This window comes from Leucopleurus acutus (genome assembly GCF_964270905.1).
Source record: "Leucopleurus acutus genome assembly, chromosome: 6".
NCBI classification, from domain to species: Eukaryota; Metazoa; Chordata; class Mammalia; order Artiodactyla; family Delphinidae; genus Leucopleurus; species Leucopleurus acutus.
In genome coordinates, this window is record NC_139149.1 from 100,345,913 (window position 1) to 100,369,132 (window position 23,220).

General features: G+C 49.8%; 2 protein-coding genes across 5 annotated transcripts; both read left to right on the forward strand.

The window, feature by feature from the left end:
• Positions 1–1,099: 1,099 nt before the first annotated feature.
• Positions 1,100–6,657, forward strand: RETREG2 (reticulophagy regulator family member 2). Its single transcript, XM_082841930.1, has 9 exons — positions 1,100–1,793; positions 2,078–2,184; positions 2,906–2,936; positions 3,297–3,432; positions 3,839–3,923; positions 4,227–4,370; positions 4,532–4,626; positions 4,781–4,916; positions 5,169–6,657. Exons 1-9 carry the CDS (start codon positions 1,513–1,515, stop codon positions 5,780–5,782), a joined length of 1,629 nt encoding a protein of 542 aa, XP_082698056.1. The 5' UTR covers positions 1,100–1,512; the 3' UTR covers positions 5,783–6,657.
• A 13,621-nt stretch (positions 6,658–20,278) lies between these two features.
• On the forward strand, positions 20,279–23,155 carry ZFAND2B (zinc finger AN1-type containing 2B). 4 transcript variants are annotated; one of them, XM_082841110.1, is made up of 10 exons: positions 20,279–20,322; positions 20,447–20,519; positions 20,793–20,887; positions 21,116–21,247; positions 21,376–21,527; positions 21,779–21,874; positions 21,950–22,010; positions 22,097–22,164; positions 22,496–22,568; positions 22,789–23,155. In XM_082841110.1, exons 2-10 carry the CDS (start codon positions 20,465–20,467, stop codon positions 22,831–22,833), a joined length of 777 nt encoding a protein of 258 aa, XP_082697236.1. In that variant the 5' UTR covers positions 20,279–20,322; positions 20,447–20,464; the 3' UTR covers positions 22,834–23,155. The 4 variants fall into 4 exon arrangements, with proteins under 4 accessions (XP_082697236.1, XP_082697238.1, XP_082697235.1 ...); XM_082841112.1 differs by having other exon boundaries at positions 20,288–20,322; positions 20,841–20,887; XM_082841109.1 differs by having other exon boundaries at positions 20,294–20,322; positions 20,444–20,519.
• The last annotated feature ends 65 nt before the right edge of the window (positions 23,156–23,220 follow it).

Sequence of the window (23,220 nt, forward strand, 5' to 3'; positions counted from 1 at the left end):
ACCCGGCTTCGAGGCGCGTGTTGTGCGTTTGCCGCGCCGCGCGTCTGCCCTGCGTTTAGAGGCCGCGGGGGCGCCGCTGGCCAGTCAGCGCCCGAGACTTCCTGCCTCCCTCTGGCCCGAGCCGCCGGCCCCGACCGCCGGGAAGGAGCCGGGCTATTATTCCTGGTATCGCTGAGCCCCAGCGTGCCCTCGTCTGAGAAATCGGAACAATTCTTAGGGGACCATGGCACAGTGAGGATGAACGAGCCCGGCTGAACTTTTCATACCGATGTAAATAAAACAAAGACTCAGGACAGGGGGTTTCTAGCAATTGTTTTTTTAAAGAGGAGATAATACGCACACACAGAATAATATACATAAAAAAGCGTCAGGAAGAGTACCCAAAAATTTAACAGGAGTGAATTGTGTACAAAAGGCAAGAGCACTTTTGGCTGTACATCTTCCTTTTGTACAGCTTGGAATTTTAGACCTAATTAAACACGAATTTTGTAGGATTATTGCAGAGATTAAATGATCTCAAGGAAACACAAAACGCTTGTTATATTTTACGCATCAACAAATGGTGTTGGCTTCCCTAGTGGCGGAGTGGTTGAGAGTCCGCCTGCCGATGCTAGGGGACATGGGTTCGTGCCCCGGTCCGGGAAGATCCCACGTGCCGCGGAGCGGCTGGGCCCGTGAGCCATGACCGCTGAGCCTGCGCGTCCGGAGCCTGTGCTCCGCAACGGGAGAGGCCACAACAGTGAAAGGCCCGCGTACCGCAAAAAACAAAAACAAAGGGTGTTAACATGCCCCCCAAAGAGTAAACAGCACCTAAACAGGGTTTTATTTTTAAACTCACCCCCAGACCCCAATCTCTTGCTTAAGCAAGGGACTGGAAGGAGTTTTCCATGCGTAAAGGCGGGAGAATTTACAGAAAGATGGGAAGGTAACTACTTCTCTTAATAGCTGGAGCTGTTTTTGAGTCTGTCGAGTCAGGCGCTGCTGTTTGTTTATTCGCTGAGGAGAGGGAACTGGGAGGACTAGTACCGTCGAGTGTTGCGTAAAGGAACGGTCGCCGCCCTACCAGAGCAGAAGCAGGTCTCTCGGGGTATACTGGGCATCTGAAGCCCACCCCCTGACCCTGTCGGCCGCATCACGCCAGAAATACCGGGCCAAGACCAGCCTTCCTAGCCGCCCTGACTACACAGGGAGAAGAAAATTGGCTGGGGTGGGTAACGGCGGAGATTTCCGTCCTTCCGTCCGAAAGAGGCAGACACCGCTCGGCGCAGCCAAAACACGAACCTGCGTAGGAGCAGGGTCATCGGCAACCGCCTGCGCGCAGGCTCCAGCCGCCCTAGCTCGGCGGTTAGGGCATGTCACGTGACGGAGTCGTCGCTCCGCCGTCACGTGACGCCCGTCCGCGGCCTCAGCGGCCTTCTCCGCTGCGTGCGCCCCCTTCCGCCTGACGCGCCCCCGGCGGCGGCCGCGCAGCCCTGGCTCCTCGCGGGCTTGGGCGGCGGCTGCGGCGGGGCCATGGCGAGTGGCGGTGGCGGTGGCGCTGGTAACACCGGCGCAGGTGGGGGCTCGGGGCTGGGCCTGAGCCTCGGCCTGGGCCTGAGCCTAGGCATGGGTGAGGCCACCGGCGAGGCGGAGGAGGAGGCTGCCACGGCCGAGGCGGTGGGACGCCTGGCCACGGCTCTGTGGCTGCGGCTCCGCGGCTGGGAGGCGGTGCTGGCGGCAGCGCAGCGGCTGCTGGTGTGGGAGAAGCCGCTGCACAGCCTGGTCACGGCGGCCGCGCTCAACGGCCTCTTCTGGTAAGGGCCGCGGAGGAGGGGGGCGGGGCCGGGCCGCGCGGTAGAGCGGGGGCGGGAGAGCCCGGATTCCTCTTTCTGGGAAGGATGCTTGTCCTGGGGGACTGACCCATCAGCCGTTTTTTAAAGGTCGTCGTCCGCCTGGGTTGCCCCATTTCTCTGTCTTCGGGTGTCGAGTTAGGCCTGGAGGTTCCCATTCCCCCATCAGTGGGCGCTTTTCCGCCTTTGCGATGGATGTGGGAGCCTCTCTCACCCACTCACCGCTGAGCTGCCTGTCTCTCCCTAAGGTTGCTGTCTTCTTCCTCCCTACGGCCCTTCTTCCTACTCAGCATCTCACTTTTGGCCTATTTTCTGTTGGATCTCTGGCAGCCTCGCTTCCTCCCTGACATCTCAGGTGAGTGTTACTTCATTCATTCAGCAAGCCCCGTTGAGCACTTGCTTTGTGCCTGACTCACCTGGCTGGGTTGAATGGTGAGGAGAGCGTACAGCAGGCCGCCTGCCTCCCAGAGCACAACTGCTTCCCCAGATGGGAAATATAATTTCCCCTTTCTCAAAATTAATGTTATTGTGTGTAGTAGTTAAGAGTGCGGACTCTGCAGCCAGATGGCCTGGGTTCCATTGCCTGCTCTCCCATTTACCCTGTATGTGACCTTGGAAAAGTCACTTGATCTCCGATTTGCGTTTGCCTGTTTCCTCAACTATAAAACAGGGACTGTAAAACTTACTTCGTAAGGAGGTGGAGAATAAAGAAGTGAACTCACTTTATGTGCCTGTGGTAGGGCTTCATATATGATAGGAACTATAGGAGCGTTAGCTCTTCCTGTGTTTTTTGTTGTCTACATACTCACTTAATTGACATGTTGGAGTAACTAGGTGCCAGACTGTGTGTGAGTTGTTTGGGGTGTAAATGTGAATAAGATGTCGTTCCCATTGTGGAAAAAGGTAAAGTCTAAAGAAGGAGACAGACATACAAATGACAACAATGTAATACTGCCTGCAAATGGCATTTCAAAAAAGCACTCTGGGACTGCAGAGGAAGGGCAGCTGTTTCTGGCTTAGGGAGTGTTTCCCAGAGCTCTACACCTCAGTAACTTGTTTTCCTCCTCTCTCTAAAGCATCATCCCCAGAGGAGCCACACTCTGACAGGTGAGTGCAGGCCACCCCTTGAAGACAAATGCCCAATCCCTGTCTTGCTTTGGTGCCAGTGTCTCACCGCCACAGTGCATAGCAGTGCTGCAGCTTCTGCAGGCACAGGCCCCAGCATAGTGAATGCACTGGTAACAAGCTTGGTCCCAGGTTCTTGCGCCGGTGTTCGTGTGCCTGCTCCTTTCAGGGCAAAGGGTTGGGAGCTCTGGGCTTTGTTCCCCAGGACCCAGACGGCCTCCCTCTGGGAGGTGGGGTTGTCCACTTCCTTAGACTAAAGAGCTCATTGACATTCTCAGAGGGATTTGAGTGCCTAGGAAGCTGGTGTCTGAGGCCTCCAGGGGTCGTGTCATGTCTCCCCAGTGAGGGTGCGGGGTCAGGCGCCCGGCCGCACCTGCTGAGTGTGCCCGAGTTGTGCAGATACCTGGCTGAGAGCTGGCTCACCTTCCAGATTCACCTGCAGGAGCTGCTGCAGTACAAGAGGCAGAATCCAGCTCAGGTAACCTCCCCCACATCACACAACAGTTCTCTACGCTGTGGAGAAATAGAGGCGGGGGTGGGGAGGAGTGACTCGAACTCCCCAGCTGGAGACTGAAGGATAAGGCCTGGTGCCTTCTTGAGGCAAGATTTACAGCTAGTAGTCTGGTACAGGAGGCAGAATGAGCTTCTGCCGTTCTGACACGGTTTCTTGCCGAGAGAGACCAGTTTGAATTATGGGTGTTTGGTAATGTTTGTTGCAAACTTCCTAGTTGGTGGTCCTGGGCATCCACTTGACTAAACTGGATCACCGCATTCCTAGAGGGCATACGCCTCCTTCCACCAGCTCAGCAGTAATATTTCTTACCCAGATAAGTGGAGCGCATACCTCAGCCTACAGTTCTTAGATCCTGTGCTCTCCTCTGCAGTTCTGTGCTCGCGTCTGCTCTGGCTGTGCTGTGCTGGCTGTGCTGGGACACTATGTTCCGGGGATTATGATTTCCTACATTGTCTGTGAGTAGGGTCTGACCTCTCCCCTTTCCAAAGCCCTGTCTTTGTTTTCTTTCCATGGACTGACCCAGGGGTGGATGGTACACTGTCTGCCCAGTTACCCATTTACAGAGACCTCCAGGGGATGCTGTAGTATTAGTAACAGTGGAATAGTCATCTGGGGAGGGCAGTGGATGTGGGAAGAAGTTGGAACAGCCTCAGGAAGGGACTTTGTCTTCCTTCAGCCTTTTCTGTTTAAGCATCAGTTGAATGAGGGCCCTTGGGAAATAGGCTTAGGGCTCTCTGAGTGGACACTCTAACCCCCAGTGCTGAGCATCCTGCTGTGGCCCCTGGTGGTTTATCATGAGCTGATCCAGAGGATGTACACTCGTCTGGAGCCCCTGCTCATGCAGCTGGACTACAGCATGAAGGCGGAAGCTGATGCCCTGCATCACAAACACGACAAGAGGAGTAAGGGGATCCCATGACCCAGAAGGGGGGGAATGGGGGAGGACCTTGGCTTGTAGCTTGTGAAATGCCCTGGGATTTAGATACTTTCCATACCTTTGGCAGTGTTTGTCCCCCACCACTGTTGCTGCTTGGTCACTGCCCAGCTGTTCTTGGTTCTCTAGAGCGGCAGGGGAAGAATGCACCCCCCGGAGGTGATGAGCCACTGGCGGAGACAGAGAGTGAGAGCGAGGCAGAACTGGCTGGCTTCTCCCCAGTGGTGAGGTCCAAGGGAGGTGGGCTGGGGGAGAATTGCTCTGCTTTAGAGCAGCCACCTCTCCACGGGGTGGGGGTTGGTGGTGGGGCAGGGATGCTCCTGGAAAGTGGGCTCTCTTAGCCCCTTGCCTGTGACATTCATCCTGGTTCTCCTGCAGGTGGATGTGAAGAAAACAGCCCTGGCTTTGGCCATTACAGACTCAGAGCTGTCAGATGAGGAGGCTTCTATTTTGGAAAGTGGTGGCTTCTCCGTATCCCGGGCGACGACTCCACAACTAACTGACGTGTCGGAGGGTATGGTCCTTTGTCCCCTCCAAGCTTCCTGTTCCCTGTCGTGGGATGCTGGCTGTGCTCTCTGGCAGTTGCCCCCATAAGTGTTTTCTGTGGGGAGCTGATCCTCTAGTTCTACTCCAAACTCCTGAAAGACCTTAATGCCTAAGGCCTGGCCCAGCCTTCCATGTCTTGAGTTCTCAACCTCGAGCCGATTGGCCTGTTGCAGCTGCTCAGCACAGCAGGCCCATTCCTGGCCCTTTGTTTTCTGCCCAGATTTGGACCAGCAGAGCCTGCCAAGTGAGCCAGAGGAGGCCCTGAGTCGGGAGCTGGGGGAGGGAGAGGAGACAGACCTGGCCCCTCCCGAAGACCTGCTGGGCTCCCCTCAGGCCCTCTCAAGGCAAGACTTGGACTTGGAGGAGGAAGAAGATGTGGCATCCAAGGAAACCTTGCTTCGGCTCTCATCCCCCCTTCACTTTGTGAACACGCACTTCAATGGGGCGGGGTCTCCCACAGATGGAGTGATGCTCTCCCCTGGAGGACCAGTGGAGACACCGAGCCCAGAGGCAGTGAGTGGTGATCTCATCACTCCACCTAGCGCCCTGTCACCCCTACTTTGCCTTGCTGAAAATGACCCGGCCCCTACCCCCTCAGTACTCCCGCCTCTTCCCCAGGACTCACCCCAGCCCCTGCCTGCCCCCGAGGAAGAAGAGGCACTCACCACTGAGGACTTCGAATTGCTGGATCAGGGGGAGCTGGAGCAGCTGAATGCAGAGCTGGGGTTGGGGCCAGAGACATTCCCAGAGCCCGCTGATGCTCCCCTGCTAGGGCCCAATACCCCGTCTCTGGTACAGTCAGCCCAAGAGGCTCAGGCCATGGCAGAGCCATGAACCCCAGGGGAAGGAGTTGCAGGCACAGTAGGGCTTCTTGGCTAGGGATGTCACTGTTTCCTCCTTTCCCTACTGCCCTGGGGAGGAGCAATATGTGGGGAAGCTGGCTATCAGATGGAGCCAGTCCGCCCTCTGCCTGCCTGCCTGCCTGCTGTCCTGGGCCTGGTACAGTACCTGGGATTGGTTTTAAGCTTGTAAATAATTTTACATTTGGGTTAGTGGATGTGAACAGGGCTAGAAGAGTCCTTCCCACTTGCTTCCCTGCCTCAACTCTAGTCTCATTCCACGATGCCCCAAGCCCTGGTGGTCTGTCCCTTTCTTTTTCCTCCTATCCTCAGGGACCTGTGCTGCTCTGTCCTCGTGTCCCACTTGGTTGTTTAGTTCAGGCACTTTATCATTTTTCTCTCCTGTGCCACGCTCCTCTCTGCTTTATTTCCCTGCTGTGTCCTGTCCTTAGCAGCTCAATCCCCACTCTTTGCCAGCTCCTCCTTCCCAGCAGGCCCCGGCGAAGCTTTAGGGAGGCTCCTGTCTGGGATGTGCAGACGAAGCCCGGGGTGGTGGGTCAGGTCAGTAGTTATGCACTTAGTCGCTGTAGCCCGTGTATCCTCCACTGCACCCTTGCCCTGGTTCATCCCAGCCTTTCCCAATGCAGGATGGGAGCAGGGATCCCACAGCACATGCGCCAGCACTACGTTAGTGAGCAGGAGCTCTGTCTTGTGGGGCGAGGGGCTTTCTTACTATCTTAGGGAGGAATAAGGAGACCTGCTTCTCTGGGCCATGGTCCAAGTGTGGTGGGACCCCCTACTAGGGTCAGGAAGTGGACAGTAACATCTGTGCAGGTGTTGACTGGAACAATAAAGTATTGATGGCTAGAACTGCTGCTGCCTGCCTGCCTGCCTCACTGTGAGCTATCGCCCTCACTCTGTGCTCTGCCCTTATTTCATTGTCCCCCACCTCGCTCCTGGCTGTTTATTTACCTTCGTGCAAAACAAGGCAAGAAGCAAGGATTTACCCTGACAGACGTAAGTAACCTGCCCTTAGCCGTGTTCTCTGATGCTGTGATATACTTGGTGAGATTGAGCACGTCCAAATAAATTGTATGCAGGAGGAAATTGCTTTGGCTTCCCAGTCAGTAGAAATTTGGGACCATAACAGTTGTTTTCTACAGTTTTGCCCACAACCTTAACACTGTCAAGAAGTCCTTACTCGTCTACGTGCTGACAGTTAACTCCTTCGGTCCTCATTTATCTATCCTGGGAGAACCAAACAACCGGGACCTATACCTGTATTAAAAGTGATTCCAGGCCCAGGAACATTAAAGAAATGGTGTCTAGTGCTAATTGAACGCAAGATATGTGCTTGGCACTCCTCTAGGTGATTTATATTAACTCGTTTTTCCCTCATGACCCTGAGATAATAGATACTGTTATTTCATTTTACAGATGTTGACTTTCACAAGGCCACGGCCTTAGTACGTGGTGGAGCCAGAATCCAAACCCAAGCAGTTTGGCTCCAGCAATCACCCTGGAACAGGAAGCCCCTGTCCATTAGTAGGGCGCAAATGGGAAGATGCTCAGGGCGTGGGAATGATAGAGCACCAATCTGCATACTATCTCAGCTTCACAAAGAGTGGTCTCTTAACAATCCTTGCTCTTTGGGGGAGAACAACGTTAAAGGAAAGCCCAGAACTGGGCAGATGGCCTTTTTTATGGGTTCACATGCTCGGCCTTCAGCTGGAGACACCATATGGCAATGCTACCTGGCTTTTTGAGGTTGACTTCTGTGCTGCATCTCTCTTAAGCGTGTGAGAAATTTTTCTTTTCCATTTGTTTTACATTTGCCTGAAAGACTCAGGGTTTCAATGGCCCTCCCTGTCTTTTGTCACTGAAGGCATAAGAACTTGTAATCATCGAGAAACTTCTGAAGAGAATGAGAAAACAGTTATAATCATCAAACAGGCAATTCAGGAAAAGTAGAATTAATCAGAAAAACAATGGCTGCCGTCTGCCCCACCCATAAACTATTTCCTTGTTAAACTTGCAGCTTGAAGATAGAGCCAGAAGCCTGTAGTTGGGTCAAAACATTAACCATATGTTTGGAGTTGCATGAGAGTCCGTTCTTGACACTTGCCTTGGTCTGATGGTTGCTATATGTTTGTCTACAACTTTTTATTATCAGGCGTCCTGGCCATTTCCTGCCCCATGATGCAAGAGACAAGAAGAAAGCTTTTCATATGAGTGAAAGAAAAATGAGCAGAAATGTGAAAACTACAGTTAGGCTAAAGAAAAAAATGAAGTACAGGCTGGGGGAAAAAGGGTTGGTTACATGTTTATGTTTGCAGGGGGAGGGCAGTGCACTTTAGTTAACTACACATTCAAACAGCTAATAGTGTAATGTTGCTGCTCCTAAACTTAATTTTAGGCTGCATTACTGGAAAGAATATAATACCTAGAGTGTACTGTGCACAAGTTAGACTACTTCCAGAGGATGGCTTGCTATGCTTGTGGACAAGTTGGCAAATAGCAGAGTGCCAGAAGAGGATCACCAGAGATGAAGGCTGAAAAATGTCATCACGTGGAGCGTATGGGGAACTGTGAAGTAACAACGTTCAAGCCAAGAAGGGAATGCTGAAGTAAGTCACGTTAGCTGCCGTCAAACTTTGCAGGGTTATCTGTAGTACTGCAGAGGGCAGAAATTAAATCTTTGAGAAGAGTTTGATTAATAATAGTGTAGGCAGAATTTGTTTTTCTGGTCAGAGATTTTGCAAAACAGATTTAAATGATCTTTAAAAGTACAAAGATCGAGCTTCCCTGGTGGCGCAGTGGTTGAGAGTCCGCCTGCCGATGCAGGGGACACGGGTTCGTGCCCCGGTCTGGGAAGATCCCACATGCCGCGGAGCGGCTGGGCCCGTGGGCCATGGCCGCGGAGCCTGCGCTTCCGGAGCCTGTGCTCCACGACGGGAGAGGCCACAACGGGAGAGGCCTGCGTACCGCAAAAAAAAAAAAAAAAAAAAAAAGTACAAAGAGCAAGGACAGAGTATAAGAATTTTCCATCATGCAAGGCCAGTATATCACCATGTTGTTTTGCTTTTCGTGTCCAACTAAAGTCTCGTGGACTTCCTCCTCCTGCTCCCTTAAATGTTGGTTTTTCACTGCGTCTATCACTGGCTCACTTTTTCCTTGCAGTCTGCCTGGGCAATTTCACTTGTTCACCCATTCAGTTTCCACTCATGCTGATGACTTCTAAATCTTAGCTCCTTTCCCAGAACTTCCGACTAAGCATCTCCACTTGAATGTCCCACGAGCACCTTCTGCTCAACATAACAAAAACTGAACCCATGCTCTTTCCACTCTGCATTCCACCCCACTACTCCCCTACACAGATAGGCTTTTTCTGTATTTACTATCATGCTTGTCGTCGCCACCAGCTCGGAAGGTCTGCTTTTCTCTCATCCCACACCCAGAGTTGGGTGTGGAGTTGCTGCTAATTGGGTGTCCTAATTATTTCTTGATTCAGCCCTCTCACAGCCCTGATTCACAACCTCCTCATCTCTCACTTGGCCCAATGCAGCAGTTTCCCTGCCCACACTCTTGACCCCCACCGAAATTTATGCCCAAAAAAGGAGCTAAATAAGTTAAAAATACAAATTGGGTGAGCTTTCTGCTATCTAATAGTAATCAAGGCTCTCCTCCTACAAGGTATCATTCAAGCTCCCTGATATGGTTAACAAGCCTTCTGAGGGACTTCCCTGGTGGCTCAGTGGGTAAGACTCTGCGCTCCCAATGCAGGGGGCCCAGTTCTTTTGTTTTTTTTTTTGCGGTACGCGGGCCTCTCACTGCTGTGGCCCCTCCCGCTGCGGAGCACAGGCTCCGGACGCGCAGGCTCAGCGGCCATGGCTCACGGGCCCAGCCGCTCCGCGGCGTGTGGGATCTTCCCGGACCGGGGCACGAACCTGTGTCCCCTGCATCGGCAGGCGGACTCTCAACCACTGCGCCACCAGGGAAGCCCAGGGGGCCCAGTCTTGATCCCTGGTCTGGGAACTAGATCCCACGTGCATGCCGCAACTACGAGTTCGCGTGCCACAACGAATACCCGACGCAACCAAATAAATATTTTAAAAAATAATTTCAATTAATTTATGAAAAAAAAAAGAAGTCTTCTGAGATCTGCCCTTGCCCTGTCTTGCTCTTTACACTACAGCATCAACCCCAGAGAGAGTCTTTCCTTGACTCAGCTGCACTGCCCTCCTCCACCCCTGCTCTACACCCACACCCCTCATCCCTCCAGCTGCTAAACATTTCAGTTGTCTTTTAAGATGTACTTCAGACCACGTTCCATTTTCGAAGCCTTCCCTGATGTTCCACATCACCCACCCCGCCCCCCATAGCAGACCTGCTCTCCTAGTGCTCCCTCAGTATACTGCTGTTTTTCCACATATCATGTAGAATCTTCATATGAGTACGGTGTATGGAGTACAGAGGTGTATGTGTTTATGGATAGATAGCTGTTGACAAGAGGCCTCAGTTCCTCCTCACACTGACCTCTTCCTATGGCTGCTTGAGTGTCATCACGACATGACAGCTTCCTTCCCTAGAGCAAGTGGTCCAAGAGAGCAAGAAGAAAGCCATAGTGCTTTTTATGACCTAGTGTCAAAAGTCACACTCCATCACTTCCACTGTATTCTATACATTAGAAGCAAGTCACTGAGTCCAGCCCAAGCTCTTTAAGGGAAAAGTAGAAAAAAATTTGTGGGCTTTTTTTTTGGCTGCACTGCTTGTGGATCTTACTTCCCTGACCAGGAATTGAACCCGGGTCATAGCAGTGAAACCACTAGTTCTAACCACTAGACCACCAGGGAGTTCTCTTATGGACATATTTTAAAACCACGACACCAAGCTTATCTGGAAATTATATTCAAGAATTTGGACTGGCAATCTACCCATTATAAAAAATAAAGACAATGTATCAACACATGGAAAATGAACAAATTTAGTAATAATGAATAAATATACACAGTTAAACAACTAACAATACACATATGTTAGATTATTTAGTATATGTTAGTCGTAGATCTGAGTGCTTTACATGTATCAGTTTTGTAATCTTCACCATCATGCTTGGATGTAGGACCCCTTCCCCATTTTACAGATGAGGAAACTGAGGCTTAGTGAGGTAAAATGGCTTGCCCAAAGTGTGAGGGCTTCTCATTGCAATGGCTTCTCTTGTTGAGGAGCACGGGCTCTAGGTGTGCAGGCTTCAGTAGTTGTGGCACGTGGGCTTCAGTAGTTGTGGCTCACGGGCTCTAGAGCACAGACTCTAGTTTTGGCCCACGGGCTTAATTGCTCCGCAGCATGTGGGATCTCCCCGGACCAGGGCTCGAACCCGTCCGTGTCCCGTGTTGGCAGGCGGATTCTTAGCCACTGCGCCACCAGGGAAGCCCCTTGAGCCAGATAATTATTTTTTGGTGGTGATAGGGGCTGTCCTGTTCATTGTCGAATGTTTAGCTGCATCATCCTTGGCCTCCACCCATTAGATGCCAGTAGCACCCTCTCCCCCACTATCCCCTTACCCCTCTGGACATTGAACAACCATGGGGTAGAGGCCATAAGTTATTCACCTCTGTGCCCAGGGCCTAGTATAACATCTGATAAGACTTGGTCAATATTTAGTGGGTTGAATCAGATACATGTGAAATCACTGTGTGACCTATAAAATCATATGAATTTGAACTATGCGCCTAAACTAGGTCTATAATTAATCCACAGGAGAGCTAGGGCACTTCAGGACAAGTGACTGAATATTGTCACAAAGATTGTGTATCACGTACCTGAGAAAGCAAGGCAGACCTCAGTGAAGGCAGAGCCATGCTGGTCTCTCTCGGGGTCTGAAGTCAGTTCCAATCAAAGAGCTTCCACACCTGGTTATTTAAATAGTCATATTTAGATATTTAAATAGTACCTTGCTCTGAAAGGGTGTTTGATTATTGATAACCCATGGAGAGATTCGGGATTTTCCACACTCTGAGAAAACCACCACTTAAGATTCTTCTTTTCAGTTGCTGAGGAGGTTATAGAGTCGCTTTGGGGGAGGCAATGTTGTATAGTGAAAGAACACGGGACTTAAGGCAATGCACAAACCTGGGTCCAGATCCCATCTCCAAAAGCAAGTAACTTCATCTCTCTCAATCTCAGTCCTCTTATCTTCAAAAGGGGAATACATAATATCCACTTCAAAAGGTTTTCATGGGGGATTAAATAAACTAAGAGATGAGTAATAGTAGGACAGGACAGTTAGCAAAACGGTTTTCCTTTCCCTTTCAGTATGCACTGTTTCTCTAAGAGTCATTTGAGGAGGAGGAAAACCACGAAACTAAACAGATACCATTAAACTAAAATTTGAGTAGAATTGGGCCCAAGACATCCTTGCTGGCATCCTCACGTTGACCTTGTCTGCTTTAAACCTGCTGAAGCTGAGATAAGAGGTGTCTGGCCGTGACTGCACCTGCTGATTTGTAGAGGAGCCCATTTCTCCTTTTCCTGTGGGAGGCTGCAGCTCAGCTTCCCACAGCTGAAGCACAAAGCTGCTTAGCAGGTCTGCGTGTGCTTTGTTGGTCTACAATCAAAGAGACTTAAGCAATGCTCAGTTGCTGGTTGATATCTTCTGACACAGCTTGTTCAACGTGGAAAGTGTTACTGGATTTCTCTCAATGTTCTCCTTTCTCTCAATGCTCCTTCGGAAGCAAAGAACCTACGTCCACACTATGTAGCAGGAGGTAGTGGCTTTGGTCTGTTCATCATCCTTTTAAATCTTGGGAAGCTCCTAGGCTGCTGATCAGCATGGACTTAACCTACCTATAGGTAGGTTAATCTGGACTATAACCTACCAGTCAGAACTATAACCTACCAGTCAGGTAGGTTATAGCTTAATCTGGACTATAACCTACCAGTCAGGAAAAGTTTTGCCTGAGACAAGGGAAACTGTGAGGGCTTCATTCTCTCTTGTGGCCTTTGGGGTCTCTGACAGTTAAAACATTCTGGCTTATGCTCAAGAGAGAACTTCCAAGATTTTATTTTTAGGGTTCTCTAAGCTTTTGGTTATCTGAGCATTTGTGGAGTGGGAGCGGGGAAAGAGGCAGTGTTTCTCTTTGTTTAGTCTGCTCCACACAAGGTTCCAAAAAATTGGAAGCCTACCTCTCTAAAGCCATGAATGTAGAGAGGGAAAAAATGAATAAATATTCTTAAAATGAAATGATTATAGTTTAACAAGAAAAAATATTTAAAATCAAACAGCTATATATTAAAACAAAAGGATTTATAAAGCCCTGGAAGTAATTTAAAATTAAAAGCAAGTAAACAAAAATAAAGATAAAAACAAGTTTACAGAATATTAATGTGCAGAATATAATATCACTGTATCAGGAGTCTTTGCAGAGCTGTGAGGGGAGGATCTCTAAAGTTGATTGGGAAACTCAGTGATCATTCCACTGCTTCCACCAGAGCCACCATCATATGTTGATGATACACCAGCAAAAAGTTCCATCTGGGTGAATCAAATGTTCACTTTTATTAAGGTGAGCTGCCACAACAGGTGTATCACAAAGGAAGCTTTGGGTTGCAAAATGTAGAAAACATTGCTAACAAGGACATTTCCTCTCTTACATAACAAGAAGCCAGATGTGGTATCCCCGGGTTGATTAATTTATCAGTGACCCTGGATCTTTTCCATCTTTCTTCTCTGCCATCTTCAGCATGTTGGCTCTGCTTGGCTCCACTCATGGTCACAAAATAGCTGCCTGAGTGCTAGATGTCATAGGTAATGTCCAGAGCAGAAATATTATAAATTCTCATCCAAATAGACTATATGTACATATAAATCATTCATAAGGGAACTGATAAAGAATACAAAAAAATGGTTCTCTGAGTGTTTTCAGGAAAAAAATGTATACATATCAGAATGAAAATAATTACTAGGTTAGATACTAAACTGATTAACATTCCACAGGGCTAAAAAATAACAACTTTTAGGGCTTCCCTGGTGGCGCAGTGGTTGAGAGTCCGCCTGCCGATGCAGGGGACACGGGTTCGTGCCCCGGTCCGGGAAGATCCCACATGCCGCGGAGCGGCTGGGCTCGTGAGCCATGACCGCTGAGCCTGCGCGTCCGGAGCCTGTGCTCCGCAACGGGAGGGGCCACAACAGTGAGAGGCCCGCATACCGCAAAAATAAATAAATAAAAATAAATTAAAAATAACTTTTAGGTTAATGTTTCTTCAAGGCTATACAAGAACAACACCTTATCAATTTCTACAGGTTAATGTTACAGAACTGTAACCTCTGTGCTTTTATCAGTAGTGGATTGTTAATCAAATATACTGTGACAACAGTTATATTCCCAGGAGTATCAGATGAAGGTCAAGTTGGATTCTTAGGAAAACTCTCGTATTATATTAAAAAAAGAATGATCATCATTTTTTGTCTTTTTTATTTTTTTAAAGTCTTTATCTTTTTAGTTCTAACTTATTTATTTATTTGGCCACGTGGCTTGTGGGATCTTAGTTTGGGCCCTCGGCAGTGAAAGCCCAGAGTCCTGACCACTGGACTGCCAGAGAATTCCCCATTTTTGTCTTCTTTAAAGTTTGGGATAAATTTTTCTTTCAGATACAAATTGTTTTACATGCCTCAACAAAGGGGAAGTTTTGTTGGCTTAGAGAATTTGGGTTTTTTCCCAAACTGAAGGTTGTATCCCCTTAATGGGTTGGTGGATGGAAATCAATGTAGTGTATGGCAACCAGCATTTTAAAAAACTGAAATATAATAGAATATCAAAGTGTATCAAAAATAATAAGGTTGGGCTTCCCTGGTGGCACAGTGGTTAAGAACCCGCCTGCCAATGCAGGGGATATGGGTTCAAGCCCTGGTCCGGGAAGATCCCACATGCCGCGGAGCAACTAAGCCCTTGCGCCACAACTACTGAGCCTGCGCTCTAGAGCACACGAGCCACAACTACTGAGCCTGCGTGCTACAACTACTGAAGCCTGTGTGCCTAGAGCCCGTGGTCTGCAACAAGAGAAGCCACCGCAATGAGAAGCTGCACACCACGACAAAGAGTAGCCCCTGCTCACCGCAACTAGAGAAAGTCTGCGTGCAGCAACGAAGACCCAATGCAGCCATAAATAAATAAACAATAAATTTATTTAAAAAAATAATAAGGTCAATTCTCTGGTGGCGCAGAGGTTAAGAATCCGCCTGCCAATGCAGGGTACACAGGTTCAAGCCCTGGTCCATGAAGATCCCACATGCTGCGGAGCAACTAAGCCTGTGCACAACAACTACTGAGCCTGTGCTCTAGAGCCCGCGAGCCACAACTACTGAAGCCCTTGCGCCTAGAGCCCGTGCTCCGCAACAAGAGAAACCGCCTCAATGAGAAGCCCACGCACCGCAAGGAAGGGTAGCCCCGCTTGCCACAACTAAAGAAAGCCTGAGCCCAGCAACAAAGACCCAAACAGCCAAAAAAAAATAATAGATAAATTAATTTTAAAAAAATAGGGCTTCCCTGGTGGCGCAGTGGTTGAGAGTCTGCCTGCCGATGCAGGGGACGTGGGTTCGTGCCCCGGTCCGGGAAGATCCCACATGCCGTGGAGCGGCTGGGCCCGTGAGCCATGGCCGCTGAGCCTGCGCATCCGGAGCCTGTGCTCCGCGACGGGAGAGGCCACAACACTGAGAGGCTCGCGTACCGCAAAGAAGAAAAAAAGTCAAGTGTCAGGCATGTATGTGTGTGTTTGCGTGTGTGTGTGTGTGTGTGTGTGTGTGTGTGTGTTGGGTTATAAAATGTATTTCCTAGTGTGAGTAATGGTTAAAAAGTTTGAAAAACATTGACTTAGACCATTTAAGACATCCTAGGAGCTGCAAAGGGACCTATGCAAAAAACAACTACTTGGAAAAAGATGATTAAAATCAGAGTTTTGTCCTCAAGGAGGGAGCTGGGGAATGGCTATTGGGTAGAGTGGGCTACAATCGAAGACTGACCAGGTGGTGCTTGGTTCTGTTTTTCTCATCCTCCAACCTCCCGAGCTAAGAGATATGCCTTACACCATTCTGGCTGCTGTGTGCCTTTAAGTGACCCACCACCTGCTTCATTACTTCAAGCTCAGGACAGCCCAAATACCATAAAAGTCATCCTTTATTTCCTTTTGTGACACTAGTTGTCCCCCAAATATCTGTTCTCCTTCACTGACATAATAATTGAAATTTTATCTGGACACATAGCCACCCAGCTAAAGACTACATTTCCCAGCTTCCCTGGAGTTGGCTGTGATCGTGTGACTAAGTTAATGATTTATACAATTATAGCTGGTCTATACAATGTTCACAGAAGTGATGTATGCAAATTCAAGGTCATTGAATGGCGGGGGTGGGGCGGGTGGAGGGTGGAGGGGATGCCTTCTTCTCCCTCATTCTGCTGCCTAGAACAAGGACTCATTTGGTACCACGTAGACAAAGGCAACACCTTAATGATGGTGAAGCAACAAAATAGGAGGTGTCCAAGTCCCCGACAAGTGCTATCATACCAGCCAGCCCTGAATAATTACATAAGCAAGAAATTAAACTTCTTTCTTGTTAACGCCACTGTTTCTGAGTCACTGTTATGGCAGTTTAACCTATATCCTACCCAATACCTTCTCCTTATACATTGTTAGTAGAAAATGGTGCAAGGTTGAAGTGCTAAGGTACATAGACATTTGACACATCTGATTTTAAGGTGTGTGGACTTTAAACCATACTCCCAGACAGTGCCTGTTTGTCTTCATATCTGGGCTCCAAAACCCAGCAGGGTGAGGATTAGATTGAAGGTCAGAGGAAAAACAGTTCTTGCCTATGACATGTGCTGCTTAGATTAAACCATATGAAATTGCTGTTTTTGTAAATTAAAAAAAAAAAGTCAACTATTAACGATTTCATATGTTTAAATCTAACAGAACTGATGCTGGATTCCACAGATATGGAGTCTTGGAATTGACAAATAGCAAGCTCTTCAACAGCTCTCCTTTCTGAAGGGCTTAGGTCAAAAGCTGAATCCCTACGGCAGAGGACGCTTAGGTGCATACCCGGATGAAGAGTGCCTGCATGTCAATAGCCTGACTTCGGGTGTGATAAGAGAGTCTGACAAAGCCTTGGGAAATATAGTGAATCTAATGGGATAACTTATAACTATCTTAAAAGAGACAAAGTGAAACTAATGAAATGAAGGCAGTTAGCCACGGTTTTGTTGGGGGGTGTAGACTTTGGGAGGAGGCAAAAGAGGTAATGATATGATTTAAACCCATGTGTGTAAGCTACAAAATCAATCTCTTTTTATGGGGCTGTGTCCCATCAGTCATAGTATTGCAGATAACAATCTCTTCCTGTCCCTCAGTCAGTATGACAGTATGGTAGTATGGCAGATGGCAAGCCCATAGCTTGTACGTTACAGATCCAATGAACACTGATTTTTTTGGCCTCGATTCCAAATTCCCAGGAAGGAATCTGATTGGCCAAATATAGCAGATGCTCCTGGTGCCCTGTGCCTCATCTGCTTGGCACACCTTGGACTTCAGCTGTCGCTGTGGACAGCTCCTATGAGCCCAGATGCCTTCCCACCTCCAAGCTGAGCCAGCTTCAGTATTTCTGCCTCAGGGCTTTTCCCAAAGCCCCGCGTAGCTCAGTCAGCTTGCACACAGGTACGGGTTGGCTGTGCAAGGTGGACATGGGGGACTTATCACTCCCAGGAGAAACCCCCAACTTACAGAAGACAGGAGTCAGCCGAGCCTCCTGTCCTTTAGAAGGATGATTCTGAGGTGTATTTTACATGCTTCCTCCTAGGACTCCCAGTGGAATTGGGAACCACAGTAGTAACCAGTTCAATAATACACTTTGTTTTCCTTCCTTCCCTGTCTCCCTCCTTCCTGCTCTCTTACTCTGGCTAGGACTACCTCCTACATGAATTATCTGCACCGAAATCCTTGTCTCAGGTTATGCTTTTGGGAAACACAAACTTAGTTACCCAATGTGGGTTAGATGACCACTCCCAGACCAATCATCTTTGGCAGAAACATGGCTGCCCAGGGCCTACCCCAGGGTGTGAGGATGGGTTGAAGGAAGGAGCTGACAAAATTTCCCTGCAAGATTGGCCAAAGGTGTTCCATACACTCACTGAATGTTGGGCTGAACTTCTGCATAGAGGTAGGTCAAGGTGTTTCCCACAGACAAAGTCATAATTTTTTCTCTGAGGGAATTTCCTGGTGGTCCAGTGGTTAGGACTCAGTGCTCTCACTGCTGAGGGCCCAGGTTCAATCCCTGGTTGGGGAACTAAGATCCCACAAGCCGCATGGCATGTGCAAAAAAAAAAAAATTTGTTCTGTGTATTTTATGGTTGCTCTGGCAACAGAATTTCTTTCTTTCTTTTTACCATTTTATTCTTTCAGTGATATATTGGAAAGTTACTTATTTTAAAATTTCTATCTCATATCTAACCTCTATACTGAGCTTTAATTCTAAGCATCATCCCTAGTTCACGCCATCATCTCTTGTCTCTACTATAGCAACAGCCTTCTACCTAGTCTCCCTTCTTCCAATCTGTTCCCCACTCTGAAGCCAGAGTGACTTTCCCAAAATACAAATTGGATCATGTTGCTCTTCTGCTTAAAGCTATCTACAGTTTCCTATTATGTTCATGTTAAAATTCTCAACACTAACGTGGCCTCCATGACCTGAGATTTGACCCCAGCTAACTCTTCAGCTTCATCTTCTGCTAAGCTGTCTCTTACACTCTAAGATCCCGAGGCTATAAGCTTTTTAAAAGCTCATCTAAAGGATCTTGTTCCCTCTTATCTCCAGGTTTTTGTCCTTGCTGTTTCCTCTGTCTGGAATACCATCTCCTTCCATCCCACTCCTTTCTCCCTTGGCCTTCACCTAGCCAACATCTACTCACCCTTCAGGTTTTGGCTTGAATAACACTTGTCAACTCCAGAATGGGTGTACCTGAAATGCACTGCCGTATTACCTGGTAGATCCTAGTCTATGCACGTATCATCCCGTGACAGGCACATGGGAGGACACTCAGTATGTTGAATGAAGGAAGGAAGGAATTGAATGGACTCTCTTGGGTTTTCTGGAAGGACTGTCCAAGCCAGCTTGGTGATTTTTCACTCTAGGTGAAGCTGACTCACTTCCCCCAAACATGAGACTCAGGCCTGGCCCATCAGAACAACACATACCCTGCCCTGGGCCACAGGTCAGGACTTGGCAGATAATCCAAGTCAAGGCAATCAGGCCCAGTCAGAGATGAAATTAGGCCTTCTGCTTGAGGAACCAGGAAAAAATGGTTTTAATTTTCACCAGCCTTAGAGCTGTAAGGATGTAAGAAGCAGACACAGGGAAACAGAGCCAAAAGTTGGAGAGGGAGAGGGAGAAGAGAAGAAGGCTGGCTCCTCATTTCCAGCTGTAGCCTGGTTCTGTCTCCATTTTGGAGGACACTGTTCAACTCTAAGTTTACTTCACCTGTTTACTTGTCCCCATGCCCAAACTTTTGGGAAAATAAGAGTGCAACCAAGCCCACGCATGAGGGGCCAGAGAGGCATGTGAGAAACAAAATGTGCTGAAACAGAAGGTCTCAACCTGGGGCTCCCTAAGGTAAAGCAGGACGTCAATCCAGTGACTCTCTAGCTTCATTCAAGAAATATTTAGTAAGCATTCAGCATATTCTAGGCATGTGTTTTTCAAAGTGTAGTACATGGATAATCTGTCAGAATTCTCTCCTACACTTCCTACTAAATCAGAAGCCCTGGGGGCTCAGGAATCTGCATTTTAAAGCAGCTCTTGTAGGTGATTTGGATTCACACTGAAGTCTGAAAACCACAGGCACTGAGCTGGGTGCTGGGGCCTATCTAACACAAAGCAAGGCAGACGTGGTCCCTGACTTACCAGTATATTTATGTGGGGCAGGGGTAGGCAGGGGAGTGAGGGAACAGCTGATTACAATAAGGTGATACAGTGCTAAAACAGAACCAGGGAGACCACAAGAGAGGCGCTTAGCTCAAACTGAGGAGGGTCAGAGAAGTCTCACAAAAGAACATCGAAGCTAAACTTGGAGGAGCTACAGCCCTGAAGAGAAATGTGTATTTCACAGAAACAAGGGAGTTGTCAGCTCCTGGAGAGTAAGTACAGCAGTGGCTGTGAACGAAACGGCTAGTCGGAGAGTGTAGAGTGAAAAGCGGACGAAGGACCCAATTGTGAAAGACCCCAAACCACCCCAGCCCTCCAAGATGTCATCGGTCCTTGCCTTCGCCTGCCGTTTCGCCCTTCGTGGAGGTAGGCCCGCGCCCAAGAGAAACCATCTAGCTTCCAGCCTAACGCAACAAGAGGGGGGGTGTGATCGGCTCTTCCGGGACGCTCCCCCGCCCCCCGGGGACTGCGCTGGACGTGCCCGCCCTGCGCGACGACGTCAGCGCGCCCGCGCGCGCCAGGGGAGGAGTGGGAGCTGCGGGCCTGGAGACGCTGACGCTCCGGTAACCCGGGCTGGGCAGTGGGGAGGAAGGGGCGGGACAGCGAGTCCCCCCACAGTGGGGGGTCGCGGTTTGGACCCGGAGCGGGAACCCTAGAGGAGCTCAGCATCGCTTCCTCTACCAGCAGGCCCCGTCCGGCCCAGCGATGGAGTTTCCGGACCTTGGGGCTCACTGTTCGGAGCCGAGCTGTCAGCGGTTGGGTGAGGGGGTGAGGGGCGGAGCAGGCGGGAGGCGGGGCCGGGCGGAGACGGGCTTGGAACTGCAAGTGGCGGGAAGAGTGGGCTCCCGGGCTGGAAGTGCCCGAGGGGGGCGGGGCTCGAGGTTGGGGCGTGGCTTAGGAGATAGTGGACTAGGTCAGGGGTGCAGTTCACTGCCAGTACTGCGGCGTTTTCGTTCCCCTGAGCGGAAGGCTTGAGTGAGCGGGAAGGAGGTCGAGGTCCCCCTGGACCTGCAGTCCAACCCACTTCCTGCAGATTTTCTGCCGCTCAAGTGCGACGCCTGCTCGGGCATCTTTTGCGCAGACCACGTGGCCTACGCCCAGCATCACTGTGGATCTGCTTACCAAAAGGTGAGGGGGCGGTCTGCGGGTGAAAGGGGGCGGATGGAGGATGGCATGCAGAATCTCTGGAACCCCTCTGCCTCCCATTTCCTCTCTTTTACTGTCTTTCTGAGGCTCAGTGCTGGGAACATTGTTTCCTTTTGCGTTTATGGGGGGTCATGTCCAGGTTCTTTCAGGACCAGAGATTTGGCTGGTTTGGGAGTAGGCCACAGACCGACCCCTGCTCCCTGACTGTAGGATATCCAGGTACCTGTATGCCCACTCTGTAATGTGCCTGTTCCTGTGGCCAGAGGGGAGCCCCCTGACCGTGCTGTTGGGGAACACATTGACAGAGACTGCCGCTCTGATCCAGCTCAGCAAAAGCGTAAGGTAAGCGTTGGAGGGGTTCACCATAGTCACCTGGGACTACAGTTGCCTGGAAGTCTGTACAACTGTTAGGATGGGGTTGAAGGGGGATCAGAGTCTCAGCAGAGACAATCCTCCCTACTCCACCTCAGATCTTCACCAATAAGTGTGAACGCTCTGGCTGCCGGCAGCGGGAAATGATGAAACTGACCTGCGACCACTGTGGCCGAAACTTCTGCATCAAGCACCGTCACCCACTGGACCATGATTGCTCTGCGGAGGGGCACCCCACAAGTAGGGCAGGGTAATTGCAACCAAGTCCTCTACTTGCCTTTGGGACCATCCCATCCTTCTGAAACTGACTCAACCTCTGTCATTATAGTTGGGAAGCGTCAACCTGTCCCCTTTGGCTAGGGAGTCTTTTTATTTCCTTTGAAGTGCATGTTTTCCAGACCTTGTGGAGGAGTTCCCCTCCAGACTTCCTTGGTCAGGCCAGGGAGGAACATGCAAGCTGACCGTGCCTGGAGGCATGCCAAGAGTGTCTCTTCCCTACAGACTGGCTGCCATCTCCAGAGCACAAGGCCTAGCTTCTTCTACAAAGACCATCCCCAGCCCAAACCAGACCTTGCCTTCATCTACCTCTGCCAGCAGGTAGGCCTGCCTGTTTCTCCTCTTCCTTTTTTCCCTTCACATCTCTGACCTCAGCCTCTTGAATGTCTGCCGTAGAGCCACAGCTCAGTCTCCATCCCGGACAGCCTCTCCAGTGATTGCTTTGCAAAATGGCTTGGTGAGTTGGGCAGGGGTCAGATGGACAGAAGCAAACCCAACAGAGAGTAAAGTCCAAGGCAGCTGGTCTTATTTTTCCTTTTGCAGAGTGAGGATGAGGCTCTGCAACGAGCCCTGGAACTGTCCCTGGCAGAGACCAAACCCCAGGTCCCAAGGTACCTTCTCTCTGGTCAAAGAGGGTGGGACGTGGGCAAGGGCTCAGTTTGGAGGGAGGTAGGTGGGACCACTCTCATCCAATGCAGGATAACTGTTAGGAACTTGGGCTCACAATTAAGCTTTTGAACTACAGTATATGACCTTTGACAAGTTCTTTAACCCATTAGTCTTAACGCCCTCTATAAAATGGGGACAGTACTAATACCTTATAGAACCCTACCTATGAAAATTGAGATAATACTCACAAGTGCTCAGCACAGTGATGCCTAACAGATGAGATGCTCACATTTTAGATACTGTCATCCAGCTTAAGCTGTTCCTCCCTCCCAGTTCTCAGGAGGAAGAAGACTTAGCTTTAGCACAAGCACTATCAGCCAGCGAGGCAGAATACCGACAGCGGCAGGTATGAGGACGGGGTAGAGACAGGCCCTGCGCTGGGAGGAAGTAAGGAGTTTACGGGGGGTTGGGGGGTGCTCTTCCAAGTAGTAGAGTTTGGGAATGGTGGTTATCCTTGTGTTTTCAATATGACTCCAGCCCATGCTGAGCTCTGCAGTGAGGACTGTCCCCCTCATTTCCTTGACGTCGAATCCTGTCTTCCTCTCCTTCCCCTCCCCTTGCTCCAGGCTCAGAGCCGCAGCTTGAAGCCGTCCAACTGCAACCTGTGCTAGGGCCTTGGGCTTGGGGAGGGAGGCTCAGCTGAGGAGGACTGTGGCCCTCGCATCTCTAGGGTCCACAGGGAGAGGAGGCCCGGAGCAGCCTAGAGTGAAGATGAGGAGGAGTGACGTGGAGGCCACCTGCAGGGAGCATCAGGAGAAACAGTTTGTGGAGCTGAGCCTACAGATGGCTCTGCTGGCCTCTCCAGCTGCATGGGAGAGAAGAGCTCTGAACTGTTCCCCCACATGGCCCCCTGCATCTTGACATCCCCCGTATACTGGGGCTCCCCCCACGTGTAGGGGGCTGGGAGGGGGGGCTAGAAAGAATAAAGAATCTTGGCAGTCAGTAAGACACCAAAGTGGTGTGTTTCTTTCTCCTCTCCAACCAAAAACAGAAGAGTC